A 27,374-nucleotide genomic window follows, 5' to 3' on the forward strand; every position below is an offset into this window, starting at 1 on the left:
TATCACTACAGCATTAAAAAATGTAAAGAGAAATTCAAAAGGAAGAAGAGAAGAAGGAAATACTCATATTCAACATTCATATATCACAATTCAAACACAAAATAACAGATGGGAAAAAACATATGTTTCATTCAGGAATAAATAGCTCAATGGGTAGGGTGAATGCAACTATGAAACAGTTATGGGTTCAGATCAAGGGTATGGGTTCAAATCAGGGGTATTGCAGTATATTGAAATGTGTACTTGAATAAAGTGTGTTGAAACTGAATATCAAAGAGCACTAAAGAGCACAACGAGCACTAAAGTACATGAACGTGGTATAAAGAGTTCAAATGAATTATCTTGTAGTGCAATGTGGAAAGGGGAATTATATAATGAACTTTCATGCTCCTATCCAATGGACCTTATTCTGGTTCATTCGCAAGGCTGCAAAATTGCAGTCTTGTGAGTCCACCACACTCCACCCTGCGAATGCCGGGTTGCCCCCCCCCCCCCCCACACACACACACACACACCCCTCGTACACCGCATAGGCATGCACAGCTGCAAATTGAATTTTTATATAGACATCCATAAGCAGACTGCGAGAGAACACCCAGATCATTCAATGTTCACCGACCATTATGTGGAAGTTCACCGGAATGATGTGGAAGGCACACGCACAGCTAAGGTTACTCTGAGGTAACCTTAAATGGGCATTCGGAAGGAAGTGGGTCGGCATTCGGGCAGGAAATCTGGTGATGTCAGCTGCCCGCCCGGCGCCCATGTCACCGGGCGATTTTCATGGGAACACCCAGCACTTTCATGGGAACGCTTATGAAATACTGGGCATTCTCATGGGCATGCCTATCTGGCGTAAGAACATGCGTAGAAATGTGGCAGCGCATGTGCCAAACATTGGTCCCCGTGCAAGCGTACGGTCCGTGGAAATGGACGAGAATAACCCCCTATGTCCTCAGTGGAAAAATAGGGTAAGGGGGGTGCCAATTCTCTTTCTGCCACAGGGCACTAAAAGCTCTAATCACAAAACTTACCCAGAAAGATTAAAAGATCTCAATTTGTATAGTTTGGAGCAGAGAAGGGAAAGGGGCAACATGAGACAAACTTAAAACTAATATAGGAAGAGTTTTAACAAGGTCCAGGAGGGAAACATTCTCCACAGGAAGAGAAGTAGTAGAACATGAGGAGATGCACTGAAAATGGAGGGAAGGAGATTCAGGGGAAATTTAAGGATAAATACCTTCACAGAAAAGGCAGTAATTAGATACTGTACTTGGAAAAGCATCCTATAAGAGGTGGTAGAGGTTAATACAGTAGAGCAATAGAAACCGGCTTGGGATATACATGAGAGTATCCTTAAAAAGAAATTAGGATATTATAGGGTTTGTAGTAATAATATTGTTAAAAAGGGGGCAGACTTGACTTATCTGCCTTCAAAATCTATGGGGTAAATTTACTAAAGTTTCTAAAAATGAAAAGAGGTGATGTTGTCCATAGCAACCAATCAGATTCTATTTGTTGCAATAGGGAAATGGAGATTGCTACATCAATCAGGTGCAATCCTCTGCAGCTCAGCTCTGATTGGCTGAGGGGAGTCCCATTACTGACGTCACTGGGATTTCCTTCAATATCAGGGAAGAGCCACATGTGAGTATACACACATGCGCAGTGGCGTAACTATGATTTGGTCGCCAGGACCAGGAGATCTTCCTGTGTGCGGTCCCGGCGCTCAACCTATTAGAATGTCACAAAATGGCCGCCGCCTTGAAGCAGACTTATTTAGGATGCAAGAAGAGGTCGCCGCCGCCTCCTCCAGCATCCTTAATAACCGTTTGCTATGAGGGGACAGCCATTTTGAGTGACATTCTAACAGGAGGAGCGCCGGAACCTCACACAGGATGATCTCCTAGTCCCGGCAGGCAGTAGTGGATCGGGCAGCGGAGGCGAGGAGGGCGCACAAATTTTAGTTGCGGGGGGCGCCCAAATCATAGTTACGCCACTGCAGGAGGATCTGCAGTGCAATAAGACTCTCCACTAGCCTCCAAACTTTCAAGCGTTCCCTGAAATCTCACCACTTCAGGCAAGCCTATCATATTTAAGTTCCACATGCATAACCCTCTGAGGCACTTATGTATTATATAACTTTTCTTATGGACTTGCAACTTGGTGGGTCTACTATGCTATTACTGGTGCCTGTCCTTGTGTTTCCCTCCTATGTCCCTATAGATTGTAAGCTTGCAGCAGGGCCCTCTTACCTCCAAGTCTGCCTGTTGTTACCCAGTTTGTTTTATCGCTGTTCACAATTGTAAAGTGCAACGAAATCTGCGCTATATAAGAAACTTAATAAATAAATAAATCTGCTGGTCCTGGCGGGGAGCAGTGAACTGGGCGGCAGCTGTGAGGAGGGGAGGGGAGGATGGGGAGGGTGCACAAATTCGGCAGTGGTGGCCCTATTAACCTCCAGCAATAGCTTCCGCAGCTATTGTTATGCCACTGCACATGTGGCTCTCTGTACGTTGGTCTGGGTAACACTTTTTTAAAAATTTTAACCTACGGACTACTACTGGAGAAGAGAACAGACCTGCTTGTGAACGTGGAGTGGTGAGTATGTATGTTGTATGAAAGGTGTGTGCATGTAAGTGAATAACATTTTACATTTCATGGTGTCAGTGTGTATTTATTTTAACATTGGTCATGATGTGGAACTACATGTCCCAGCGGGCCCTTTAATGCCCCGCATGCTGAGACTTGTGGTTCTCGAAGTCCCTGAAAGCGGGGTAGGCTTGCTGGGCCTTGTAATTGGACAGCACAAAAAAACAATCAGCCCAGCACCCACCATCCAGGGGTGTCGGGAACAGCCCTGTGCTTCAGCCCTGGACGGGTGAAGCCAAGGAACCCTTCTAGGGCTGACCAGCCACAGTGTTTATGTTTCTGCTGGGGCACCTTGTATAAAAAGTGTCCCCAACTGTGACATTTTTGTCCCAGTATTTTTGGAACCAGGACCAGTCCAAAAGCCCGGTGCTTGTTTCTAAAATATGGGGGAGCTACAATAAATTTTCCCTTGTATTTGGGAATCCAGTACCGGCTCAGAACCCTGGCTTGGTTATATTTAAAAATCAGCACACTCCTGTAACTAAGAAAAAAATTGCACCTTTTCTAAAAACTGCCACATTCCCGTTACTAAAAAATCACCAGAAACCGCAATTGATTTCTAGCTTGTTCTAAAAACATTGTGCCCTATTACATGTGTGATTTTCAACTGTCACATGTGCGATTAGTGCGCCCAATGGGTGGTATTCAATTGTTATATCGCGCCCGATCTCCTGTCTAAAGTGATGGGAGATCATAGGGCGAAATTCAAGTGATCTAATTTTTTGCGCATATCACGCTCAATATGGTCAGATTTAACAATGCATTTGAGCATTTCAGATTCACCACCCCCGGGAATAGTAAGCTGAAATGCTGGTGAAAAACAATTAAATACCATCCAATATATTCAAAATCTCTTATTTTTTTCTCCTATAAATACAGATTTCATAGGCATCTTCCAAGAAAGGAATTACATATGTTTAAAGAAAAAACAAAGGGGAATATTTACTAAGATATGTTACAGGTATACGACTAAACAAGAATCTTAATTAAGGGTTACAGATATTTTAGATAAACTTTGTGGTGTTGATTACAAATAATTTACTATATGGATGAGAAACAAGAAAAACACAAAGGGTGACATTCTATGGAATGAGATAAAGAGACTTTTGCGATTTTTTTTCGCAAAAACGGCCGAAATTGCATTTTTTACCATTTTCGCATATTTAATGAGCTGCGAAAATGTGAAAAAAGTTGGACACACTGGAAATGCGATGGCTGCTTTTCGCAGTACATCGCATCCAGATGTTTTCACATGAAAAAGTATACAAATCGCATATTTAATGGTATGCGATTTGTATAAAGTGTGTCTATAATTCGCCCAAAAATCAGACCAGGTTCTGACGGGCGAATTAGCCAGAACCCTGCACAGATCGCAATGTTCTGTGCAGGGTTCTGGTGTAAAAAAAAAATTAAACAGTTAAAATAAAAAAAAACGAGCGCGGGGTCCCCCGCCCGAGCATAACCAGCCCCGGGCTCATTGAGCCGGTGCTGGTGACATAAAATCAGGGTCCCCGACAAATAGGGGTCCCCTTGATTTCATGAAACCAGCACCAGGCTCAAGGTCCGGCGCTGGTTCCCAAAATACGGGGGACAAAATGACTAGGGGTCCCCCGTATTTTAAGAACCAGCACCAGACCCAACCAGCCAGCAGGGTAATGCCACAGCCGGGGGACACTTATTATATAAGGTCCCGCGGCCAAAGCATTAACCCCCTGGCTGGTCAGCATGGGCAGGGGTCCTGGGGAAGTGGGGACCCCCCCAAAGAAGGGGTCCCCCCCCTCCAGGACTTAGCAGCCCATGCTGAAAGTCCGGGGCTGTCCCCGATGCCCCTGGGCGGTGGGCATCGGGCTGATGGAAAGTGTAAAAAAATAATATAAACTATTGTTTTCTACTGTAGAACTATGAGTCACATCAAGCCTACCCCGCATGCTGGGACTTGGAGAACCACAAGTCCCAGCATGCGGGGCATTAAAGGGCCCGCTGGCACTTGTAGTTCTACAGTACAAAAAATAGTTAAATAAAACACACTGACACCCTGAAAAATAAAAGTTTAATACACACATAACACACACACTGATACTTACCTACCTTGAGCCCGTAGGTCGGTCCCTGGATCCTGGGTCCGGGCTCCGGGGCTCCAGGGCAGAAGAGTCCGGTTCCGGGGCCTTGGTCCTGGTTCCGGGGCTGGTCCGGGGTTCCGGGGCTCCTGGGCTGAAGAATCTGGGGTCCAGGATCCGAAGTAGTCCTCAGGGGTACCTGAGGAAAGAAATCCTACTCACCTGGTCCCCGGCGACGACATCGGCATCCTCTCCGGCAGACGCGCTGCTCCCGGCTGGTACTCGCTCTCGGACTGAAGAGGCGCAGAGATTTTCATCTTCCGCGCCTCTCCTCCGGATGATTCTATTGGCCGCCTAGCGGCCAATCAGGAGCTGACTTTCTCGGATAGGCCAATGGAATCATTCTGAGAAGAGGCGCGGAAGATGAAACATCTCTGCGCCTCTTCAGTCCGAGAGCGGGTACCAGCCGGGAGCAGGGTGTCAGTGTGTTTTATTTAACTATTTTTTGTACTGTAGAACTACAAGTGCCAGCGGGCCCTTTAATGCCCCGCATGCTGGGACTTGTGGTTCTCCAAGTCCCAGCATGCGGGGTAGGCTTGCTGGGACTCATAGTTCTACAGTAGAAAACAATAGTTTATATTCTTTTTTTTACACTTTCCATCAGCCCGATGCCCACCGCCCAGGGGCATCGGGGACAGCCCCGGACTTTCAGCATGGGCTGGTAAGTCCTGGAGGGGGGGGACCCCTTCTTTGGGGGGGTCCCCACTTCCCCAGGACCCCTGCCCATGCTGACCAGCCAGGGGGTTAATGCTTTGGCCGCGGGACCTTATATAATAAGTGTCATTACCCTGCTGGCTGGTTGGGTCTGGTGCTGGTTCTTAAAATACGGGGGACCCCTAGTCATTTTGTCCCCCGTATTTTGGGAACCAGCGCCGGACCTTGAGCCTGGTGCTGGTTTCATGAAATCAAGGGGACCCCTATTTGTCGGGGACCCTGATTTTATGTCACCAGCACTGGCTCAATGAGCCCGGGGATGGTTATGCTCGGGCGGGGGACCCCGCGCTGGTTTTTTTTAATTTTAATTTGCGCTTTCCTGCAAACGTGCAATTTTCAGACATGAAAATCGCACATTTTCAGGACTAAAGACACCGCACCACCTCGCACCTATTCGCACTATTTGGCCCGTTTTTCGCATCTCATTAAATATGCGAAAAACGGCCCAATCTTGCGATTTTAAAAAGGGCGAAGTGGTGCGATAAAAAAAATGCGCATTTATCTCATCCCATAGAATGTCACCCAAAATACAAAGTGACAGTGTCCAATCACTTACACACAGAGAGGGAATATTCTAAAATGTTCACGGAGCGATCACCTGGAATTTTTGTGTGTGTTACCAACTACAATGCTCCGGGTAAGTTCCCATATCAGGTGCATATGGGAATTTACCGGAGCATTGTAGTTGGTAACACTGGTAACATTGATTCATCACTAATTACGGATGTTAACATTTCATACAAATTAATATCAGGTCAATCATTTAGTGCATATACAATAGTACATGTCACGACCACCATGTCTGCTACCCGATTCCTCTGTGCTGTCCCTAGCCCCAAGACCTCTGACAGGTCATCTCCTGCCCTGGCGCTCACCTCCGCTGCTGGTTCCCATGCTGGTGGAGTGCATGCTGTTGCACTGTCCCCTCTGGGTGATGGTGGTGGTGTGTGCTCCTGTGCCAGGCGGGCTCTGGGTAGCGTGAGACATGAGCCGCCATGATGGATCCGTGTCAGGTCAGGCCTCTGGCTGGACACGCCGGCTACAGCTCCTCCGGCTGGTTTCCGTCGCAATCGCTGGCGGTGGCCATCTTTTGGGATCCTTCAGCCTATGCTGCGTGGCTCCTTTCAGTGAGGTCAAGTGGCAACCAATCACCGCGCAGCTCACCCTTCAAATACTGACTTGCCGGGCAAGACCGGCAGCAGTCAGTACAATGATGTCTACCCGCATGCATCATTGATCCTCCCTGGCTGTCTGTAGTTGCTACTACCTTTGGTGAAGTCTCCTTCAAGTCTCCTGCTGATCGTTTCACTGCCTGTACCATATGATCACGGAACCCCCTGCCGCCTATACGGATAGGACAAGGTTAACCCCCAAAGGGGTAATATCTTCTCCCTCATTCTTGATGATTAATCTCTGTGGATCCTACTCAGCACAGATTCCTTCATCCAATTCTTCAACCAATCATCCAATTCTTCAACCAATCATCCAATCCTCATCCAATCATCCAATTCTTCTTCCAATCATCCAATCCCCATCCAATCATCCAATTCTTCAACCAATCACCCAATCCTCATCCAATCATCCAATTCTTCAACCAATCATCCAATCTTTCTTCCAATCATTCAATCATCCAATCTTGCAGTTATTCAATTATTCAATTACCAATCATCTCCAAAGCTCTTCCATTAGTATTGTATATTACTGACTTTATCATTTATCAGAAACTACAGTTTTATTATTGTGTCATCATTCATATTCTGTACTGCAGTATCTTCATTAAATAAGGTTTACTTTATTCAATTGCTTCACTCCCTTCTGTCGTTAATGCAACAGCCCTACATCAAAGCACCCAGCCTCCGTTACACTCCAGCTGGTGCTTCACAAAACGTGACAGTACTCTTAAGAGAACCTATTTCTTGCTTCATTTGCATAGTAAATAGTAGCACTTGTCTGTGCTTCAGTTTAGATAAACTGAAGCACAGACAAGTGCAGCTATTTACTATGCAAATTATTCTGACCTACCTGGGTCACCTGTTTTGGAGTACGCATAAATTCCTCACTCCGACCAACTGAAGTGAAAATGGAAAATCTACAGAAGGTGGCTGGTGCTCATCCTATATTATAAAAGGCTAATTTAATTTTTTTTGCTCACCGGTAACAACTCTTTTGTGCCGATGGAGCAATTGAAGTATTCCCCCGATTGGGCACTCACAGCCGGTGCTGGATGACTCACCGACAGTTGGGATTCCGATGGTTGCTTCTCTGACATCGGAATCCTGACTTACAGGGGCTATTTTCCCTTGTGAGGGTCCATGACCCCCATAGAAGGAGAATAGAATGTGCTTGCAACCGAGCCCGCAGAGTGGTGAGCACAGTAACTTCAGAAGGGGCTTTAATGCGCTAAACCCCCCCCCCCCTGTCGGGCTCCTGACAGTTGGGATTTCGATGTCGTAAAAATGACCATTGGGAATCCCAACTCTCTATGGATTATACCATACCCGCACAGACGTTGCCACTAACATTACTGTTGTTCTGTCATTTGGACAGACTGGTATCTAGTGGATTAATGATATGCTATTGAAGACCATATTATGAACTGTATTTAATTCTACCTGATGATTGTCCTGCCTACTTTGGGGTCATTCCCAACGGCTGTGTGACGTCACATGTAGCCACTGCGGCTCAGCACATGCCTTCATAGCTTGCCTGCAAAGGCAAAGGGTTGACACAATCAATGTGAATGCAAATATTTAGCAATTGCATCATGGGGAGTTTTCGCAAAACTGCACCTGATATTGAATCAGGCCCATAGCTTTTTTCTTGACAAACAGTAAGTTATTTTGGATACCAGGACACGATGAAGATGTTAAGGCACAGACTCATCTTTCTACCTTGCAGTGGGAAATATCTCTTACATTACTAAATTGTCTTTATACAGTAGAAGTTAGTTTTACATTGCCAGTACCTGGATGTCTCCCACACTGAGCTCTCTCCTTACATCATAGCGAATAACAAAATCTCCCAGATTGCCATTTTGAGTGATCTTTGTTTGCTGGAACACATTGGGTTTAAACTGTATTCTTGCATAGTGATCTGTCTGGTTGATTACTGTTGAAGGAGGAGGCGAGATTGCATCTGTTGGAGAAAGATACATAGCACTGTAGGTCACCAAGTTATGATTCATTTCAGGTGTGGCTGCAGATTCGAACAAGTATATTGTTTTCTTTTCTCATCTCTGAGATAGAAAACATGAATGTAATCATGACAATACTTGGCTATCGCAATTCTTACAGAAATTCGTTCCTTAACTCCTTCATTTCTAATAGCGCATAACTACCTGCAGATGTTTTCCTAGTTAACGAATGTAACAGCAGTTTCCATTTATTGTAGCGTGTGCCACTGTCCAAGCTCCTGGTGAATGGATTGAGGCTGCTTGGTTTTACCCAGGGAAAAATGTCCAGAGGATCCCAGCTTGTGTGAGGGAAATATTTACTGAGGTCATAAGCGGGGGCACCGAGAGGGGGAGGTACTAATTAGCCGGGCTCGGGCTTGCTGGAGGGGCCCAATGCGCGCCCTGATCCGATACACCCCCACTTCCCCCTCCGTCCCTCCCAGGCTGCTGCATACACCTACAGCAGATGTTGTGCTGACAACAGGCTCAGCATGAGCGTCTCACTGACAGCGTGAGAGCTCATGCTGAGCCTGCTGTCAGCACAGCACATGCTGTAGGTGTGCTGCTGCTGCTTCTGCTGAAAAGGGGGGGGGGGGGTCAATAACACTCCCCCATCAACGTGAGGGTTTTTTCAGCCCCCCTAAACATTTTGGGGATGTGGCCACCCCTCCCACGATTAGGCCACGCCCAATTTTTTTTACCGGAGCCCTGCATACCTCTCGGCAACCCTGGACATAAGGCAACTTTAAGTGTTTCCATTGCAATATAAATATATATGCTGTATAATGTTGGTCAGCAGGACACTGCTTCTGTATTACCTGGCGCTGTACACAGCATTTTGTGCTGCTTCTCTGCACAAATGTCTTGTCTGGACCCTCAACTTAACATTGAGCATTTTACTGATTGGTTTTGTATGGTCAGTCGCAGGGAAGGATGCATTTGTTTTCAATGTGAACAAACTAACATTGTTCACAGTAATACCTGTTATTGAAAATGTACTACGTTGTCCTGATATATGGAAAAAATCTGAATTGTTCTGGGGTTTTTTTTTTTTAAACACCTTAAAGTTTTGTAATTTATCTGTATCATTCCTTTAAATGGATAGGATGAGATAATTGCTTACTTGTAAATCTATTTTAAGAAACACCTGACAAAACCCCCACAAGATTGGGCCTCGCATTTGACACCTTGACATATCTGCGTTTCCTGGCTCCAGTTCCTTTCCGCTGTTTAGACTGATAGTGCAGCCAAACAGCCAGCCATTGTAAGACGTTTACACCACTGTGTCTTTTCAGGTGTAACATTACTTCCTCATGATAAGAACACAGGAAACATATTACTTTATTTACCAAGTGAAACATATGCAGCAATGAATGTCTGTTATTGGGCTGACATGAAAGCTACATACTTACTTGTTCCCGAGCTCTGGAAAACCTACAGTGCTATTATTGTTGTGGCATAAGTCAATGCCCAGTGATGATGTGAAATGTCTTTTATTTTCTGCCAGGCACGATAATACAAATACAGCACAATAATAGCCGTACATTGTTCAGATGAGAGCATATTTGATTACTCATTTCATTATGTATTTACTTATTATGACTTTGATGTCAGATGAAAACACAAAGATCTGGAGACGCGCATATTTTCCTGCCAGATATGAGATATTGCTGTGGTACGGTCATACTGAGTTCTCAGCTGAGACGAAGGAAATCTAATAAGTCAAATCACCATGCCCTGTGGAAGTACATATCTATATATATCTTTCTACAGCATAGCTGCCTACCCCCTGGCATTCTGCAGGAGACTCACTGAAATTACAGCAATCTCCCTCTCTCCCTCATTAGTCCAGCAATCTCCCTCATGTCACCTAGCCCACATTACACTGTTACATCATAGTTACCTACCCTCCTGCATTCTGCAGGAGACTCCCTGAAATAGCAGCAATCTCCCTCTCTCCCTCATTAGTCCAGCAATCTCCCTCATTTCACCTAGCCCACATTACACTGTTAAATCTTTTGGGGAAAAAGAAATGAGAGACAGATACATTTACATTGAATCATCAGCGCCATTTCCCAGCACTTTACCAAGTATAGTAGCTCTTACTAACTGCTTTGGGGTTCATGTACATTTGTATATAAGTCATTTTAAAAGATTCCTCTCATATGTAGCAGTACACACCCAAGCATCTAGGTGCCATGTTCACAATCTCTATTCACAATCTCTCCATATATGGAACCAGACACGCCCTTTGGGTGGAGCATGACGCGCTCCCTCAATGGGGCGCTTTGCAAAATTCTACTACCAACTCTAATCTCCCTGAAACTAGTTTTCAAAAGTAGGCAAGTGTGTTCTACAGATGTGTCCCCTTTCTGCAATACACCACACAGCCTGTCTGTCTTCTCTTACAAACACACATTATTTTATGTGTAACGCCTGGCATGTACAATCTGATGAAATGCTTGCCAGACTGAAAAATATTTTATCTCACAATTCAGATATATGGGATATGCACGGTGTATGTCACCTGATATCGGTAATCTATCCCCAGGGAGAAGTAGGTTCTCTGTTCCTTCCCATATGAAGAAACAGGGGAAATGTCTGTTCGCCGGCTGCGGCAGGGCATACGCTGCCCGATGCGGCTGGCATGAAAAATATTGGAGCGACATGCTGGAAAATCCAGCATGTCCGATCAGTCGATATTTCCAGAACGCAAAAGGAGTCTTGGAATTTTGCCACTGAAAAAAAGGATTACCTCTGCACACATGCATTCAATACAATTGGTGCTGCTAATAATATTATATCTGTAATTCAATAATGTGATTAACGCCTTAATGATTTAGGTGTGGAAACACTTCTCCATCATAGGAGGTATTCGGGGTAACTTTACAAAATCTGCCCATAGCAACCAATCAGATTCTATCTATTATTTCTCTATTGCATCATAGAAAATTATAGACATACTCTGATTTTGTTGCTATAGGCAACATCCACTCTTTTCATTTTTAGAAGCTAAATTTACCCCATAGTGTTCATTTATCCTGATTGAAGGTTCACAGTCTGATAAGTGGCCCCCTGAGACAGAGCTGGATTAAGATGTCATAATGACCTAGGTAAGATTCTGGGGGCCTTCCCCTCTATTTATTCTTTTGCGCTATACAGTAGTAAAGATTTTCTGCCACCATTTGACACAGCAGGAGAAAATCTACTACCATCATTTTTCAACAAAGCTTTGCTGGGGAAGATGTTCTGCTCTGTGCCTGGCAGCAGCAATAAGAAGTTTCTTTGCCAGACAGCTCTGCCACTTTAACCTTCAGCGTGACCAGGCTCAAAATAAGATTATTAAAAACTAAAAAGATTTTTTCTAGCTAAATAAAAAAATACTGCATTTTAATTACAAAGCATTCTATTCTACAATATCGTACTTACAGACACAATAAGACAAACACGTGGCATCCTTAGAGCACAATATTACATGAGATAAGCACTGCAGCTAATATATACCCCTACAGGAGAGGTAAAGATGTTAGATAGACATACAGTCCCTATTAGAGATACTAATTGAAAAATGCTCAATCCTGGGATTCCTGGGATTGGCATCCCTAAAATAAAACCGCCCCCTGTCCCCCACATTTACTTTCTTGGGGGAGCAGTGTGGCCAGGCAGGCGGCAGCAGAGTGGAGGGAGGCAGCGAATGGGACGCCGGAGATGCTTGTGTGCGGCTGGGAGAGGTCCATTGATGGAGGGTTCCTGTGTGGCATGCGGAGCATGATTTGGCCATAGGTCAGGCTGCGCAGGCCGCACGCTGGGTCGAGAACAGCATTGCTCAGACGCTACCCGGCATTAGACTGCACATGTGCAGTCTAATCCCTAAATCCCAGGATTGTACACTCTAATCCCAGGATTGAAATTCCAGACATTCTGGGGCCAAATCCCAGGATCCCACGATCCTGATCCCAGAATTGGCCACCCTAGCCTCTATTAAGTACATTTATACAAGGCTGCTGCTAATTTCCAGCAGTCAGAGGAGCATGTGCTGAGCTCTATGATCCAGACATCGATTCTTACCTGTAAAGTATCTCTCCAGACTGTCACTGTGCTCCAGGTCTGGATATCTTCAGTGCTGTTTGCATGCAGCCCACAGTACAGCTTCTCCAGTCTCTCCAGAGGTCACCTGATGCTGCAGCAATCCCGCCTGTCATGCCTCCCTGCAGCTAGTGAAGCGGATAGCGGCAGGGGGCAGGAAGGTCAGTGCTGCTGACTGTTCATACATTTGCCCTGCATATTCACCTTTCATTTAAATAGCAGAGCAGATACACCGAGGACAAGCGGTATCAGTGCACATAATGTGCGCTGGTACCCCTTCTCCCCATAACGACGGATGTTAGGGGGCCCCAATGTATCTGATTGGATCCCTCACACTTCGAAATGCGGAATGAAGCACATTGTTTTCTATAAAGCCCCAACATGTCAGGGCTTTCAGTACATTTGAAAATTCCCCACATAACCCTGAAAACTGAGTTACTGCATTTCTGTTTTAGTACATCCCATCTAATGAGTTAATAATAAGCCCCATATTGCATAATCTGTATTTATGTTACTGTTGCCATTCAAATCCCAATGTCCATTTAAATGTATGAAAATACTATGAACATTTTCTCCAAATGCTAGAATATCAAAATACCGAATTAGAATGGGTTGCAATGTTTTGGTGGGCGAGCTACAATGATTTATGTGCTAAAAACGAAAATTACTAAAATTATCAAACCATATATTTGGGGGGTTACTTGGGGCCTCATTATCTACTTTACCAGTGTCATCACTTGGATAGGCCAGAAACATGCAAGGAGTCATAAGGCCAGAAAACTGGCAGCTACTGACACGTGTTCCCCACTTTTAGGGGGACATTCTCTAAACTAAAAATGCGGTAAAACCCCCGTTATCCCCGGGATTTTACTGCATTTTGGGATGCTCTAAGCATCCCCGGCCGGGTTATTGCGGGATATTTCTGGCGATGCCCCATAGAAGCCTATGGGCTTCTAACGCGACCCACCGCTGCCCCGCACCGTCCGCCGCTGCCCCGCACCAGCCCCCCCCCCCCCATCACCTGTGTCTGGGTAGCACAGAGCTGTGCTGCCCAGACCGGTGACCTCCTCCTTCCTGCACTGTGATCCTCTTCCGGGTGCAGGGAGGAGGAGAGCCCAGCGCAGCAGCGCTGGGTAAGGGAGGGAAGCCGCCAGGTCCCAGTGGGAGACTGTGTCACCCATCGCAAAGGACAGCTCTTAATGCAAGCGCTGTCCTTTGCCATAATTATAGCATATGTTAGAGCATATGCGATAATTATGTTTGCGGTAGCCGGGGATGGACGGCAGTAAGGGGTAGCAGATGTTAGAGCATCCCCCCCCCCCTTAATCTGGCCATGGTGTCTATTATTTAAACTGGTCTTTATCTAGTTATAATTGAGTCTTCAAGCCAATGTTTCTTATCAGGTGTAATGACAGTTATGAAGAACTCCTGGCAACAGTTCGCAAAATAGAACTTTCAAAGGGGGTTATTGAGACCTGATAGCAAATCTGCTTTTTTCTCATATGGACAAATCCATGTTGCACTGCAGGAGGGGCAGATGTAACATGTGCAGAGAGAGTTACATTTGGATGAGTTATTTTGGGTGACATTTAATGGTATGAAATATCTTGACTTTTGCAATTTTTAGTAAAACAACGTCCTAATTCGCAAGTTTTTCCAAAATGGCAAACTTAATAGGATGCAAATTGCAGTAAAAACCACACTTTTGCCACGAAAACTGCACTGTCGATATTTTAACACACTTCAATTCGCATCCAGACCAGTGTGATCTGTGCATGGTTCTGTCTTAAAAAATGTGTAAAAGATAAAATAAAATAAAAATAGCGTGGGGTCCCCCCTCTTGAGTATAACCAGCTCATTGAGCCGGACCTAGTTCCAAAAAAAAGGGGATAAAAAGCGTAGGGGTCCCCCATATTTTTTAAACCAGCCCCAGACTCTTGGACTGGTGCTGGTTCAAAAATATGGGTGGACAAAAAAAACTGGGGGTCCCCCAAATTTTGGAACCGGCACTGAGCTCCAACAGCCCGTGGTGTCATGCCACAATCGGGTGACATTTTTACGTAAGGTCCTCCGGCTGTACCATGCTCACTGTAACTGGTCAGCCTTGGACAGGGTACTTGGGGGAGTAGGGACCCCCTTTATAAAGGGGTACCCCCAGGCTTCACCCATCCATGGCTGAAGCCCAGGGCTGTTTCTGGCATCCCTAGGCAGTGGGTGCTGGGCTGATATCTGTAAAATAAAAAAAACATTAATGAGCCCCCTTGGAGTTGTAGTTCACTTGTAAAAAGAATGTTGAAATAAAAACACAAACTCAGAGAAAGTATAACTTACAGTAAATACATACACTACTTTACACCGGTATACATACAAATCCTGGCTCCAGCACTGACTGCAGGGTAAGCTGGCTCCCTTTGCACTAATGACAGCGGGTATACTCGCTGTCATCCTGTTATAGAAGCACTCAGCCCTGATTGGTTGAAAGCATCTCCATGCACACAGAGTCACTGCTGGAGCCAGGAATGGTATGTATACTGGTTTAAAATTACTGTATGTATTAAAGTTATACTTTTCTCTGTGTTTGTGTTTTTGATTCAATGTTCTTTTTTACAGGGGAACTACAAGTCCAAGGGGGCCCATTAAGGGCCTCCCTTATATGCTGGAACCAGTGGCGTAACTATAGCTCCGCAGCCCCCGCGGTGGCGGGAAGGCACAGAGAAAGTTTGGGCGCCGGGGGTCTGCGGGGCTATAGTTACCCGCTGCTGTCTCTGCCGGTTCCTGCCTGCCGTGCCCGGTGCCGTCACGGTCCCGACTCCCATCTCTCCCAGCGCTGGCTAGTGGCTCCTGCTGCTATAATGAAAACGGACACTTAGAAAATGGCTGCCCCCATACTGCAGACAGTTTTCTGTCTGCAGTATGGGGGCAGCCATTTTCTAAGAGACTTTTCATTATAGCAGCAGGAGCCACAAGCCAGCGCTGGGAGAAATGGGACCGTGATGGCACCGGGCACGGCAGACAGGTACCGGCAGACACAGCAGCGGGGGGCGGCGAGGGGAGGGGGAGTGGGGGCGCCCAAAAAAATTGCGGCGGGGGGGCCTCAAAATTCGTAGTTACGCCTCTGGCTGGAACTTGACAAACCCCAAGTCCCAGCATGTCGGGTGCATGCTGGGACTTCTGGTTTGTCAAGTTTCAGCATATAAGGGAGGCCTGATACAGGTATCCACCACCTAGGGACACCAGGGACAGTCGTGGGCTTCAGTCCTGGATGGGTGAAGCCTGGGGGAACCCACTTTTGAGGGGGTACCAAGTCCGCCAGGTACCCCATCCAAGGCTGACCAGTCACAGTGAGCATGGTACGGCTGGGAGACCTTACGTAAAAGTGTCCTCCGGCTGTGGCATGACACCACGGACTGTTGGAGCCTGGTGCTGGTTCCAAGAATTGGGGGACCTCCAGTTTATTTGTCCCCATGTTTTTGGAACCAGGACCGGTGCTAGAGTCTGGAGCTGGTTTCAGAAATATGGGGGGCCCCTACGCTTTTTGTCCCCCCATATTTTTGGAACCAGGTTCGGCTCAATGAGTCCGGGGCTGGTTATGCTCAGGAGCGGGGACCCCATGCCATTTTTTATTTTATTTTACTAAATACTGCACACTTTTATGTCTTAAAATTTGCAGATTGTCCTGACTATAATTCGCACATGTCAAAATATTTGCACATTTTTCATGACTAAAAATCGCACCAAATCGCACTTTTCGACCCCAAATTCACATCTAATTAAATAGTCGATTTTTCTTTTAAAAAAATTGCAATTTTGGAAAATGCAATATTGTGCGATTTCAGAACCTTACTAAAAATCGCCTTCCATTAAATGAAACCCTTTGTTTCTGTGCAGGGTAAATACTAACTTATTTATTTTTACACTACAGTTTAGATTTCAGTTTCAACACACCCCACCCAAATGTAACTCTCTCTGCACATGTTACATCTGCCCGCAACATGGATTTGTCCATTTGAGATAAAAAGCAGCTTTGTAATCAGGTATGAATAACCCCTAAAGTCTTGTTTTAATCTGATATATAATTACATACTTTACTGTGTACTATGCAGATCAGAAAATGACACCTGCTGAAACCGCCTGTGATTACTTATAAATCCACATAAATATATGAATTTAGCTAAGCAGTATTTCTTTGCAAATGTGTAGATTTTTTTTTAAATGTGTTCCTATAGACAATACTTTTGGATATGCACTCTACAATACTCTGAGTATTAGACTCAGAATGAGCAACTAATGGACTCTCTAATGCTCTTAACACCTGTTCGTTGTTTGCTAAAAGTTATGCCGTCACTACTATAGCAACATAACAATACATTTTAAATGGTTTTCCCCATATCTGTGTGACGTTCCTTGGGAAGCCAGGAAGCACCATTCAATGATGTGGATAAGGGAAATAGTCCATTGTTATATTTTCCAGAGAAACATTTATGAGCAGCTCATGGATGGATGATTGACGTGTTTCCTAGGACTGATGGCATGTTAATCAAATATTGACACTAGTAATTGATACATGATATCATCCCAGGAATGCTGCTGTACTGTATGTGTGTTTCTTTATAGCAGACCTATTTCCTTGTGGACTCCGTTAAAACTGGGACGCGCATGCATCTCACGCGCACGCGCGTCCCAGTCTTCGATGGTGGCGCAGTGCGTCCCTGCCTGTCTCTGCTTCAGGGAGACAGGCAAGGTTGGGGGGGGGTCAGGGCGGCGAGGGGGACTTGGCGGGAGCTGGTGGCTGGCGGGGGATGGCAATCATTTTGCCAGCCACTGCCAGGATGACAGGGGCTCCATCTGTAATAAGGCCTCTCACGTGCGTAATGTTCTCTATTTCATTCCTATGCCAGGCCGATGTGGGTAGACCACTGCTTTCTCCCATGGCCAGTAGATGGTGGAGCTGTCAGAAATATGTTTAAACTTTGAGATGCATAGTAGGATCAGATATCTGCATCTAAAGGCCTTCACCAACTGAAAATTCATTGCCAACATGTAATGGTGCACATCTGTCTGATAACAGCAACACAGACATTCAAGATGAGCAACAATCAAATCACAGGCAGTACACCAAACCCAAACATCTGTGACATTGCATCAATGGAGTGCACAGGGGATTTCCCATGTACCCCTGTGACCAAGGTTATTCATGATATTCAGGGGGAAATTTACCAATATGAAAAACCTAGTTTTTCGTATTGGTATTTCCCCTACGGTTGCATACGACTGTTTGAGTCGTATGTAAACTCGTGTTCCGGAGGGTCAGTTACAAAGCAGTCAGATACGACTGCTTTGTAACCCTCCGATGGTGTAATGATTCGTATTAGCGGCCGTATATACGGCCGCTAATACGAATTATTTCTAGCAGTCTGCACGGATCAGTCAGATCCGTGCAGGCTGCAGTGTGTAAAAAAAATAGAAAAATAAATAAATGAAAAAAAAAACGGCGTGGGGTCCCCCCCACAGCCGTAACCAGCACCAGGCTGAAGGAGACGGGGCCGGTAATTAAAAATCAGGGAACCCGACAAATAGGGGTTCCCCGATTTTTAACAACCAGCCCCAGGCTCCAGGTCCGGGGCTGGTTCCCAAAATACGGGGGACAAAATGACTAGGGGCCCCCCGTATTTTAAGAACCAGCCCCAGGCAAAACCAGCCAGCAGGGTAATGTCACAGCCGGGGGACACTTATAATATAAGGTCCCGCGGCCAAAACATTCTCCCTACCGACCAGTCAGCCTGGCCAGGGGCCCTGGGGGAGTGGGGACCCCCCCAATGAAGGGGTCCCCCCCCTCCAGGACTTACCTGACCAGGCTGAAGCCTGGTGCTGTCCTCGATGCCCCTGGGCGGTGGGCATCGAGCTGATAAATGGTGTAAAAAATAGATAAAACTATTGTTTTTTACTGTGACACTACAAGTGCCAGCAAGCCTCCCCAGCAAGCTGGGACTTGGAGAACCACAAGTCCCAGCCTGCTGGGCATTAAAGGGCCCGCTGGCACTTGTAGTTCCACAGTTAAAAAAATAGTGCACAAAACACACTGACACACTTTTAAAATAAAACTTTAATACACCCATTACACACATACTAATACTAACCTATCTTCTTCCCGTAGGTAGCCCTGGTCCTGATGTCCTCCGGTCCTGTGTCGGCGTTCCTCTTCATGTCGACGTCCTTCTTGAAGTCGACGTCCCTGTCGGCGATGGCGTCCGGTGTCCGGGTCCGACGAAATCCATGGAGGAAGCTGTGGAAGGAAACCATACTCACCTGTCCCAGCGCGACGTAGTCCAGGTAAGGGTCTTTGCAAAAAAACAAACCGACACCCGAATCCAGCCGGACAGAGAGCCGCACGGTGTTTACATCGTGCGGCTCCGCCTCCCGAATGCCGCTATTGGCCGCCTTGCGGCCTAGCGACCAATCAGGAGCCGCTAGGCCGCAAGGCGGCCAATAGCGGCATTCGGGAGGCGGAGCCGCACGATGTAAACAAACACCGTGCGTCTCCGTGTCTGCTTGGTTTCGGGCTGTCGGTTTGTTTTTTTGCAAAGACCCTTACCTGGACTACGTCGCCCTGGGACAGGTGAGTATGGTTTCCTTCCACAGCTTCCTCCATGGATTTCGTCGGACCCGGACACCGGACGCCATCGCCGACAGGGACGTCGACTTCAAGAAGGACGTCGACATGAAGAGGAACGCCGACACAGGACCGGAGGACATCAGGACCAGGGCTACCTACGGGAAGAAGATAGGTAAGTATTAGTATGTGTGTAATGGGTGTATTAAAGTTTTATTTTAAAAGTGTGTCAGTGTGTTTTGTGCACTATTTTTTTAACTGTGGAACTACAAGTGCCAGCGGGCCCTTTAATGCCCAGCAGGCTGGGACTTGTGGTTCTCCAAGTCCCAGCTTGCTGGGGAGGCTTGCTGGCACTTGTAGTGCCACAGTAAAAAACAATAGTTTTATCTATTTTTTACACCATTTATCAGCTCGATGCCCACCGCCCAGGGGCATCGAGGACAGCACCAGGCTTCAGCCTGGTCAGGTAAGTCCTGGAGGGGGGGGACCCCTTCATTGGGGGGGTCCCCACTCCCCCAGGGCCCCTGGCCAGGCTGACTGGTCGGTAGGGAGAATGTTTTGGCCGCGGGGCCTTATATTATAAGTGTCCCCCGGCTGTGACATTACCCTGCTGGCTGGTTTTGCCTGGGGCTGGTTCTTAAAATACGGGGGACCCCTAGTCATTTTGTCCCCCGTATTTTGGGAACCAGCCCCGGACCTGGAGCCTGGGGCTGGTTGTTAAAAATCGGGGAACCCCTATTTGTCGGGTTCCCTGATTTTTAATTACCGGCCCCGGCTCCTTCAGCCTGGTGCTGGTTTCGGCTGTGGGGGGGACCCCACGCCGTTTGTTTTTTTTAATATTTAATTTTTTTTCTATTTTTTTTACACTGCAGCCTGCACGGATCTGACTGATCCGTGCAGGCTAAAACGCAAATAGAACAGGAAAATGGTGTTCTATTTTCCTGTCGTATTTGCGTGGGTGTTTTACACCACTAAGCAGCCGTATTATCAGTACGGCTGCTTAGTAAATCAGAAACCACCATTCTTTTGAATGGTGATTTCTGTCGTATCCTATGTAGGGCATAGGTGTCAAACTCAAGGCCCGCGGGCCGAATCCGGCCCGCCAGACCAACTCTACTGGCCCGCGCCGCCAGACCAAGTCTATTGGCCTGCGCTGCGCTGCCAGTCTATAAAGCCGGCTGCCTCCTGAGAACGCTGTGGTGCTGAGCGTTCCCAGGAGTCCAGTGCGCTGCCCGGCGACGTGCGCGATTGCGTCATGCCGTCATGCCCGCGCAGTATGCTTAGCCTCAGGCAAAGGAGCGTGGGGTGCGGCTGCGGTGACGGCTGTCCTGCCCTGCCCTGGCGCGCGACGGAGGGGGGATCTTTTTGCCTGCTGCCACACACATCATTGCAGTAAGTGGCTCTCCTTCAAAAAAAAATATATATATAATAAAAATGTAAGAATGCTGGCTATGGTGTGACTCACCTGCTGCACGCTGCAGCACAGAGTCTTGTCACATGGTGGCTTGGTGGGCTGCTGGTGGCATATTGAAATAAGTATATTTAATGTACTTATTTAATAAATAAGTATTTGAAATATGCTTATTTCAATATGCCACCAGCAATACAGCCCACCAAGCCACCATGTGACAAGACTCTGTGCTGCAGCTTGCAGTAGGTGTGTTATATATTAATAAATATATGAATGATGCTGGCTATGCAGTGACACACCTGCTGTAAGCTGCAGCACAGAGTCTTGTCACATGGTGGCTTGGTGGGCTGCTGGTGGCATATTGAAATAAGTAAATTTCATATACTTATTTATTAAATAAGTACATTAAATATACTTATTTCATATACCAGCAATACAGCCCAGCCCAGAGTCTTGTCACATGGTGACATGGTGGGCTGTATTGCTGGTGTATGAAATAAAAATCATTTTTCAATAAATTGCACTTTTGAATATCTACTTGTCATTATTATGACTATGTTTCTGCTTTAAGACCTAGTTATTACTTACAAAACAGTAATAATTGAATGCAGTGACAATAATTTATTACGATAATAAAGAGTGGACGCATAGTCCTATACAACCGGCCCTTTGAGGGTGACCAAACTGCTGATGCGGCCCCCGATGAATTTGAGTTTGACACCCCTGGTGTAGGGCATTCGTATTTGTAACTACAAATACGAATGTTCCATCTTTAGGACTACGAATTGTTGTATTTTTGGGATTGTAAATCCCGAAAATACAAATTCGTAAAAAAAAGGTGTATTTCTCCCTACGAATACACCTTTTTTCTACGAATCCATTTTGGTAAATGTCCCCCTCAGTATCTTTGTATGGTTGAAATATCAAAGTGATCTCTTGCTGTTTTTTAACAATAGTAAATGTACATTCTTATCATGGAGGTTCAAACTATTATTTTTTTTATTATCTGTACTGTGACTTTGTATGTACAATATTGAGATGCATGAGCAGCGTGTTCAGAGGCATGAATAGCTGAATAACATCCCTCCACTGCATCTGACATAGGCACCTGTTTGTTAAATGTCCCCTGTGCAAGTGTGGTAATATCCCAAAAAATTGAGGATATGTTGCCTGTGTTGTTTTCTTCCTAACCAACCACAAACTCAGCTTGTTGCTGACCATTTTTCTGTAACTAACAGCTTCGTGGTATAAAGTCAATGTGTCAGCCATCACAATGTCAATAGTCAAAAGGTTGACCCCACGTCGAGTGTCATAACGTCGATATGGTAAAAAGACCTTCAAGGTCAAAGTGTCCACTATATGTTGATATATTGAACATTTCAACATGGTGTTAGTGTCATCATGTCAAAGTTGTGATTGCCGATATTCCGATCGAGTCAAATCTTTAAATTTAAATGGATTGTAATTTATCATTTTACTATTGCCAAGGCTGACCTTGGTTATGATCGTATCAGAGATTTTCTTTTATTTATTAAAGAGACTGGACTTTAATAAACCTAAAGAAGTATATATATATATAATTGTTACAATAGTCATTTACCTATGTAAGTATTTTGTATTGCTGTGGGGGATCCTTTTGTTTTAATTTTTATTTCCAAAATTTGGTAGGAGACGTTAAAAAAGTTTCTCACATAAGCATTGACCTCTAACCTGAAAAATAATACATTAAAATTTTTATTTTAGGCTATGTTTGAATTTCAAAATAAAAGTAATGCTTATAAAAGTTCCAGTCTATTATCTGCTTGATAGACAACCTATGATGCTTTTTCCATGTTCCAGTCACACAGATAATTCAGGTACCACTTTGTCTGCAATTTCAGTTTTGTAATCGGTACTCACCGGTGTTTTTGCTTTTCTGCTTGTTGTTCTGAAGAGGGAGAACTTCCAGGAAAGTAATGCCAGATGTCTCCAGAATTGTGGTCTCCACCAATAGTGAGCCGACCAACTGCTGTGGCCGCACACTGACCACATGCTCATACAACCCAAGGCGTCTTTGCAAGAGCTCTTCATACATCAACAGAAAAACTGCTTTGTTTCTTCCTGGGATAGTTGCTGATGCATTAAATGTTTCCATTTCATTCTCCCTACATAAAATCACAGTATGGGTATGTTATGAAAAAAAAAGAAAACTTGGCAAATAATGCAAAATCAAATTTACTAGAGTATATTTATTTGTACGAATGGGGCTCAATCCCTCAGTCGATGGGTCTAATTCAGACCTGATCGCACGGCTGCTAATTTGCAGAGCCCTGCAAGCAGGTATACGCCACCCTGCCAGAGTGAAATCCCGCCACTTCTAAGCCTGCAATTGCTTGGCACAGCTTTGGAAATATTACAGCCGTGCGATTAGCTGCAAATCCATTCCCAAGTCCCTCATCATATAATGATTTTTCCAGTGTGTACAGTATGTGCATAGCCCAGAACTTGCTCGATAAAAAAAGGCTGATCGGGGCCAGAACTGACATCACACGACTTCCCCTGAAACATCTTAGAGCACCTGCACATTCCCTGACACTCCCAGGAAACGTAGATACCACCCCCAAATGCCGGCTTCCTGTCAATCAACTTGGGATCTTACAGCAATCAAAAAATTTGCAGGCTTTTCTCGCAAGATGGCCTTGCACATGGGTACTACAGGCCGTACGCTTGCACAGTCTATCAATAATCGCCCTCCCTGCGAACAGGCCTGAAATAGGCCCTGAATCCCTGAATCTCCCTGAATCTTATAGGTCCATTTCCCTCATCCATAAATATGCTAGTTAGAAGTCTTCTGAATTCTGCAAATACTTTCACTATAGATCCAGATCAGACAGGATTTATGCTGTGGAAGTCTACAACTCAGAAACTTTGAATATCGTTTTATCACTCTCAATGGACAGATTTTATTGGGTTGGGGGTTGTGCTGGTGACCTGGGATGCTGCTTAGACCTTTGACTCAATTGAGTGTGGTATCTCTGGGGGGTTGTTACTTTCATTTGTTTTTGGTCCTTATTTTATCTTTTGGATTCAGTTACTCTACTCTTCCCTGGTGGCCGGAATTTCAGTTAATGGTTATACTTTGGCCCCATTTAACTTGCTAGAGGGACCTGTCAAAGCTTTCCCCTGTCCCTGACCTTCTTTTCACTAATGCTACTGAGCCCCAGGCCTCTATTTTGCGCAGAGAGGTACGAGCCCATACATGGAAGAAATTGTCCCTGACGGTTGTGGGTTGCATGAGCCTGTTTAAAATCTCCATCCGACCTAAATATTATTCCATCCTCATATGTAGTTTTACTCTCAGTTGCATGGGGATCCAGCCCAAATGGGAAGCATGAACAGGAGGAAAAGACGTAATATATGGGGACCATCCATTGCTTTTTAGATACATGCTCTATATAGTTAACCATAAAGCAGTGGTTCCTAAACTTTCTTGAATCATGGCATCCTGGAGTATCAGTATTTTCTTCATGGGACCCCTATGCTAAAGTTGCTTAAAAATTCAACAAAATTATTGGAGCCTATCGTCTGGCAACATGGTTTTAGTACATTAGTGTGATAATATTAGTTAAATTATGAATATCGGTGATAAATATTTATCACATGCGTAAATGCATCATTTATATTATGTTTTGTCATTGATTGAACAGCTTTGGGATCCATGTACAGGAGGAATACCAGGTTGTCTTGAGGGGTGTGGTATAGGGTTTCGACTGTTGGGATCTCGACAGTCATTATTCCAACGTCGAGATCCCGACTAACCGGACCCAGACAGCATGGTGAGCCCAACAAAGCCCCTTGCGGGCACGGTGGCTTGCTACGCTCGCCACGTATTCTCCCTCTATGGGGGCCGTGGACCCCCACGAGGGAGAATAGCCGGTGGCCATTGGGCCCTCGTGTGTCGGGGTTTTGACTGTCCGGATCCTGACGTCAGGTAAATGACTGTCGGGATCCCGACTGTCGGGACCCTGTCCAGCACCCGTCTTGAGTGAGATCATGAGCTTAGGGTTCTCTCCAAGTTTATAGATTTTAGCACATTAGTCCTGAATAGAGTGGGAATCTGATGGTGGGAGGAAATTGCAGGGATGTGGTGACTGATTGAAGAGGCTTCTAAATAGTGGCTATGGGGAAAGGAGGAGCAATTATAACCTACTGTATGTTTATCCATTCCTTAGATTATCATAATTTAGGATTGCTTGCTTAATATGATAAACTAAATATTTACTTCTGAAGGTTAGGTAAACCCAGACATATTTGGCATACTTGTACATAATTAATGATCAAATAAAATTTGAGATGGTTTGCTTGTCTGCTTGAGGTTTTTTCTGTTTTGTAAAGAGATCTAATGCAAACTGCAAGGACCTGGAAAAAATCTATGAAGAAACCTTAGGAAGATATTTATTAATAACACATAATTTAATGTCACACTTGCCAATAAATTGTATGAAGTTCTTTCTTACCGTCTGTCACCAATAATTTTATCAAGGTCCTCTATATTGTTCTCTCCCGTCTTCTGTCTCCAGGTGACTTCACTGTGATAAGTCCTTCCTCCAATAATCCTGCAATGCATGTGTCACCATTACTATTACTCAAGAGATATCAATTAGTTCATATGATTTTCCCAGAAGGAGCATTGTTTGCTCTGTTGCCTCAGAGCTAAGATCATGGGTTTGATTCCGACTCTATTTGTGTGGAGTTTGGACGTTCTCCCCATGTTTAAGTGATGTTCTTCTGGTTGTCACCAACCCTCCAAATACATAATGGTAGATCATTAGGCTGGTGATGACATGAGCCCTTATGTGTGTGACTATGTGGTAGGGAATGTTGGTGTACAGTATATGATTACATATGTAAAGTGCTGAATAATATGTTGTCCCCATGTAACATCCAGCAGTTACTTACATGGTGAAGTTGGACACGAATGCTGCACCTGGAATCTGCATCTGGAATACAACCTCCTTTGCCTCGACTGCTCGATTTACCATAGTGCAGGACACAGCAGTAAATGCATAGCGTGATAAAATGGTAGATTTTACAATAAACTCCGCGACCAAGGGCTTGATTTCCTATATGGGGGAACTTGTAATTAGTTCATTTTCATTTTACCACATAGCACAAGTACTGTCAGGTTCTGCAAGCTCATTTTATTCTGAGGTGCTCTGCCTAAGATCACAATAGCTGTATTTTAAAATAGAGACCAGAGACCAGGGGCAGGATGCATTAAATTGAAAATTAGGTAAAAACACAGTTTTTGTTTTTTTACCACATTTTTGAATGCACTAAAACCTGGACGCCGGGGTTCAGCTGCGGAGGGAATCGCTAGCAAAAGCTGCTGATATTCTGTAGAAGTCTATGGGCTCTCGCTGCAGTACTGTGTTAGGGATCTGTCACGTATCCCTCCCAGCATGCCATGCGGCCGGCACTGTCACCCTGCACATGTGTAGAGGGTTTCCCAGGGCTCAGACCAGAAACTCCAGCACTGGAGCCACTTCACAAAGGACAGCTCTTATCGGAAGTACATATGCAATTAACAGTACGGTCCCCAGCGAACTGTTGATTAAAAAAAAAAAATTAAGACCTGGTCAAGTTTTTTGGTATATGGTCTGCATAATGGGCCTAATTCAGTTTTGATAATACCGCAAAAAAGCACACAAATGGGTAACATGTTGCAATACAGATTGGGCAAACGTAACTTGTAGAGACAATTAAATTTGGATGGGTTGTGTTCACACTGAAATCTAAGTTGCAGAACAAAATGAAGTGTAATATATGTGGGCCACATGCAGCCAATATTTACCCTGCAGAGAAACAATAGAAATGCATCTGCACCCTTGCATAGCAGCATGGCCTGTTCCAGACACAAAATGACTTGCTTTTTTGCTTTACTTAATCTGGCCCAATATCAGTTTTGGAACGCTTGCTAACATTTGTCACGGAGATCTGATAGTCCAACCCTGACTATACAGTAATAGTGTATATAACTTTACATACCCTTGTATGGGTTGGAGACATGTCATATCTTAGGAACACACAAAATAGATTTTCTCTTTCAATACAGTAAGCATTTTGTCTAATAACAGAATAACACAAAAATCTTTAGATTTTGTGCAAATCGAAAACATAAAAAAAAAATGAAATAAAGAAATATGTAAACGTTTATTTTTTAATCACCAGCATTGGAGATTCTGTGCACCAATATCAGCTACAGGGCACACCAATTAAACCCACAGGCTGCCATATTGTGTCCTTTATATTTTATATATATATATATATATATATATATATATATATATATATATATATATATATATATATATATATATATACACACACACAGTGTGACAGATGTTTATTAAGCGTGAATATACGGTAAAACAATTAAAATAGCTCCCAACTTCCCGTTTATTTGGGAGTGCCCCACCCGCAGTGTCTGGTGGAGGAGGGGGGGGCATAGCCAGCAGCTCTCAGAGTGTCAGTCATGGGTCCCCACAGTGATGAAAATGGGGGCGTGGCTTGCGATCGTGTTATTAACGTAAAGCCACATCCCTTCCTGGAAGGCTGTGCCCACTTTGGAGG

At 45.0% G+C, this 27,374-nt stretch overlaps 1 protein-coding gene across 1 annotated transcript in view; it reads right to left on the reverse strand.

Annotated features, from left to right (window-relative positions):
* ITIH5 (inter-alpha-trypsin inhibitor heavy chain 5) overlaps positions 1-27,374 on the reverse strand; it is a 104,815-nt gene that overhangs the window by 43,672 nt on the left and 33,769 nt on the right. The window contains exons 3-6 of the mRNA XM_083183389.1: positions 25,701-25,864; positions 25,259-25,357; positions 22,662-22,906; positions 8,449-8,618 (exon numbers count right to left, since the gene is read on the reverse strand). Of these exons, the coding sequence (XP_083039515.1) occupies positions 8,449-8,618; positions 22,662-22,906; positions 25,259-25,357; positions 25,701-25,864 (678 nt within the window). The remainder of the gene's footprint in view (positions 1-8,448; positions 8,619-22,661; positions 22,907-25,258; positions 25,358-25,700; positions 25,865-27,374) is intronic.

This window comes from Crinia signifera, chromosome 4 (assembly GCF_055691185.1).
Source record: "Crinia signifera chromosome 4, ASM5569118v1, whole genome shotgun sequence".
Classification (NCBI taxonomy): Eukaryota; Metazoa; Chordata; class Amphibia; order Anura; family Myobatrachidae; genus Crinia; species Crinia signifera.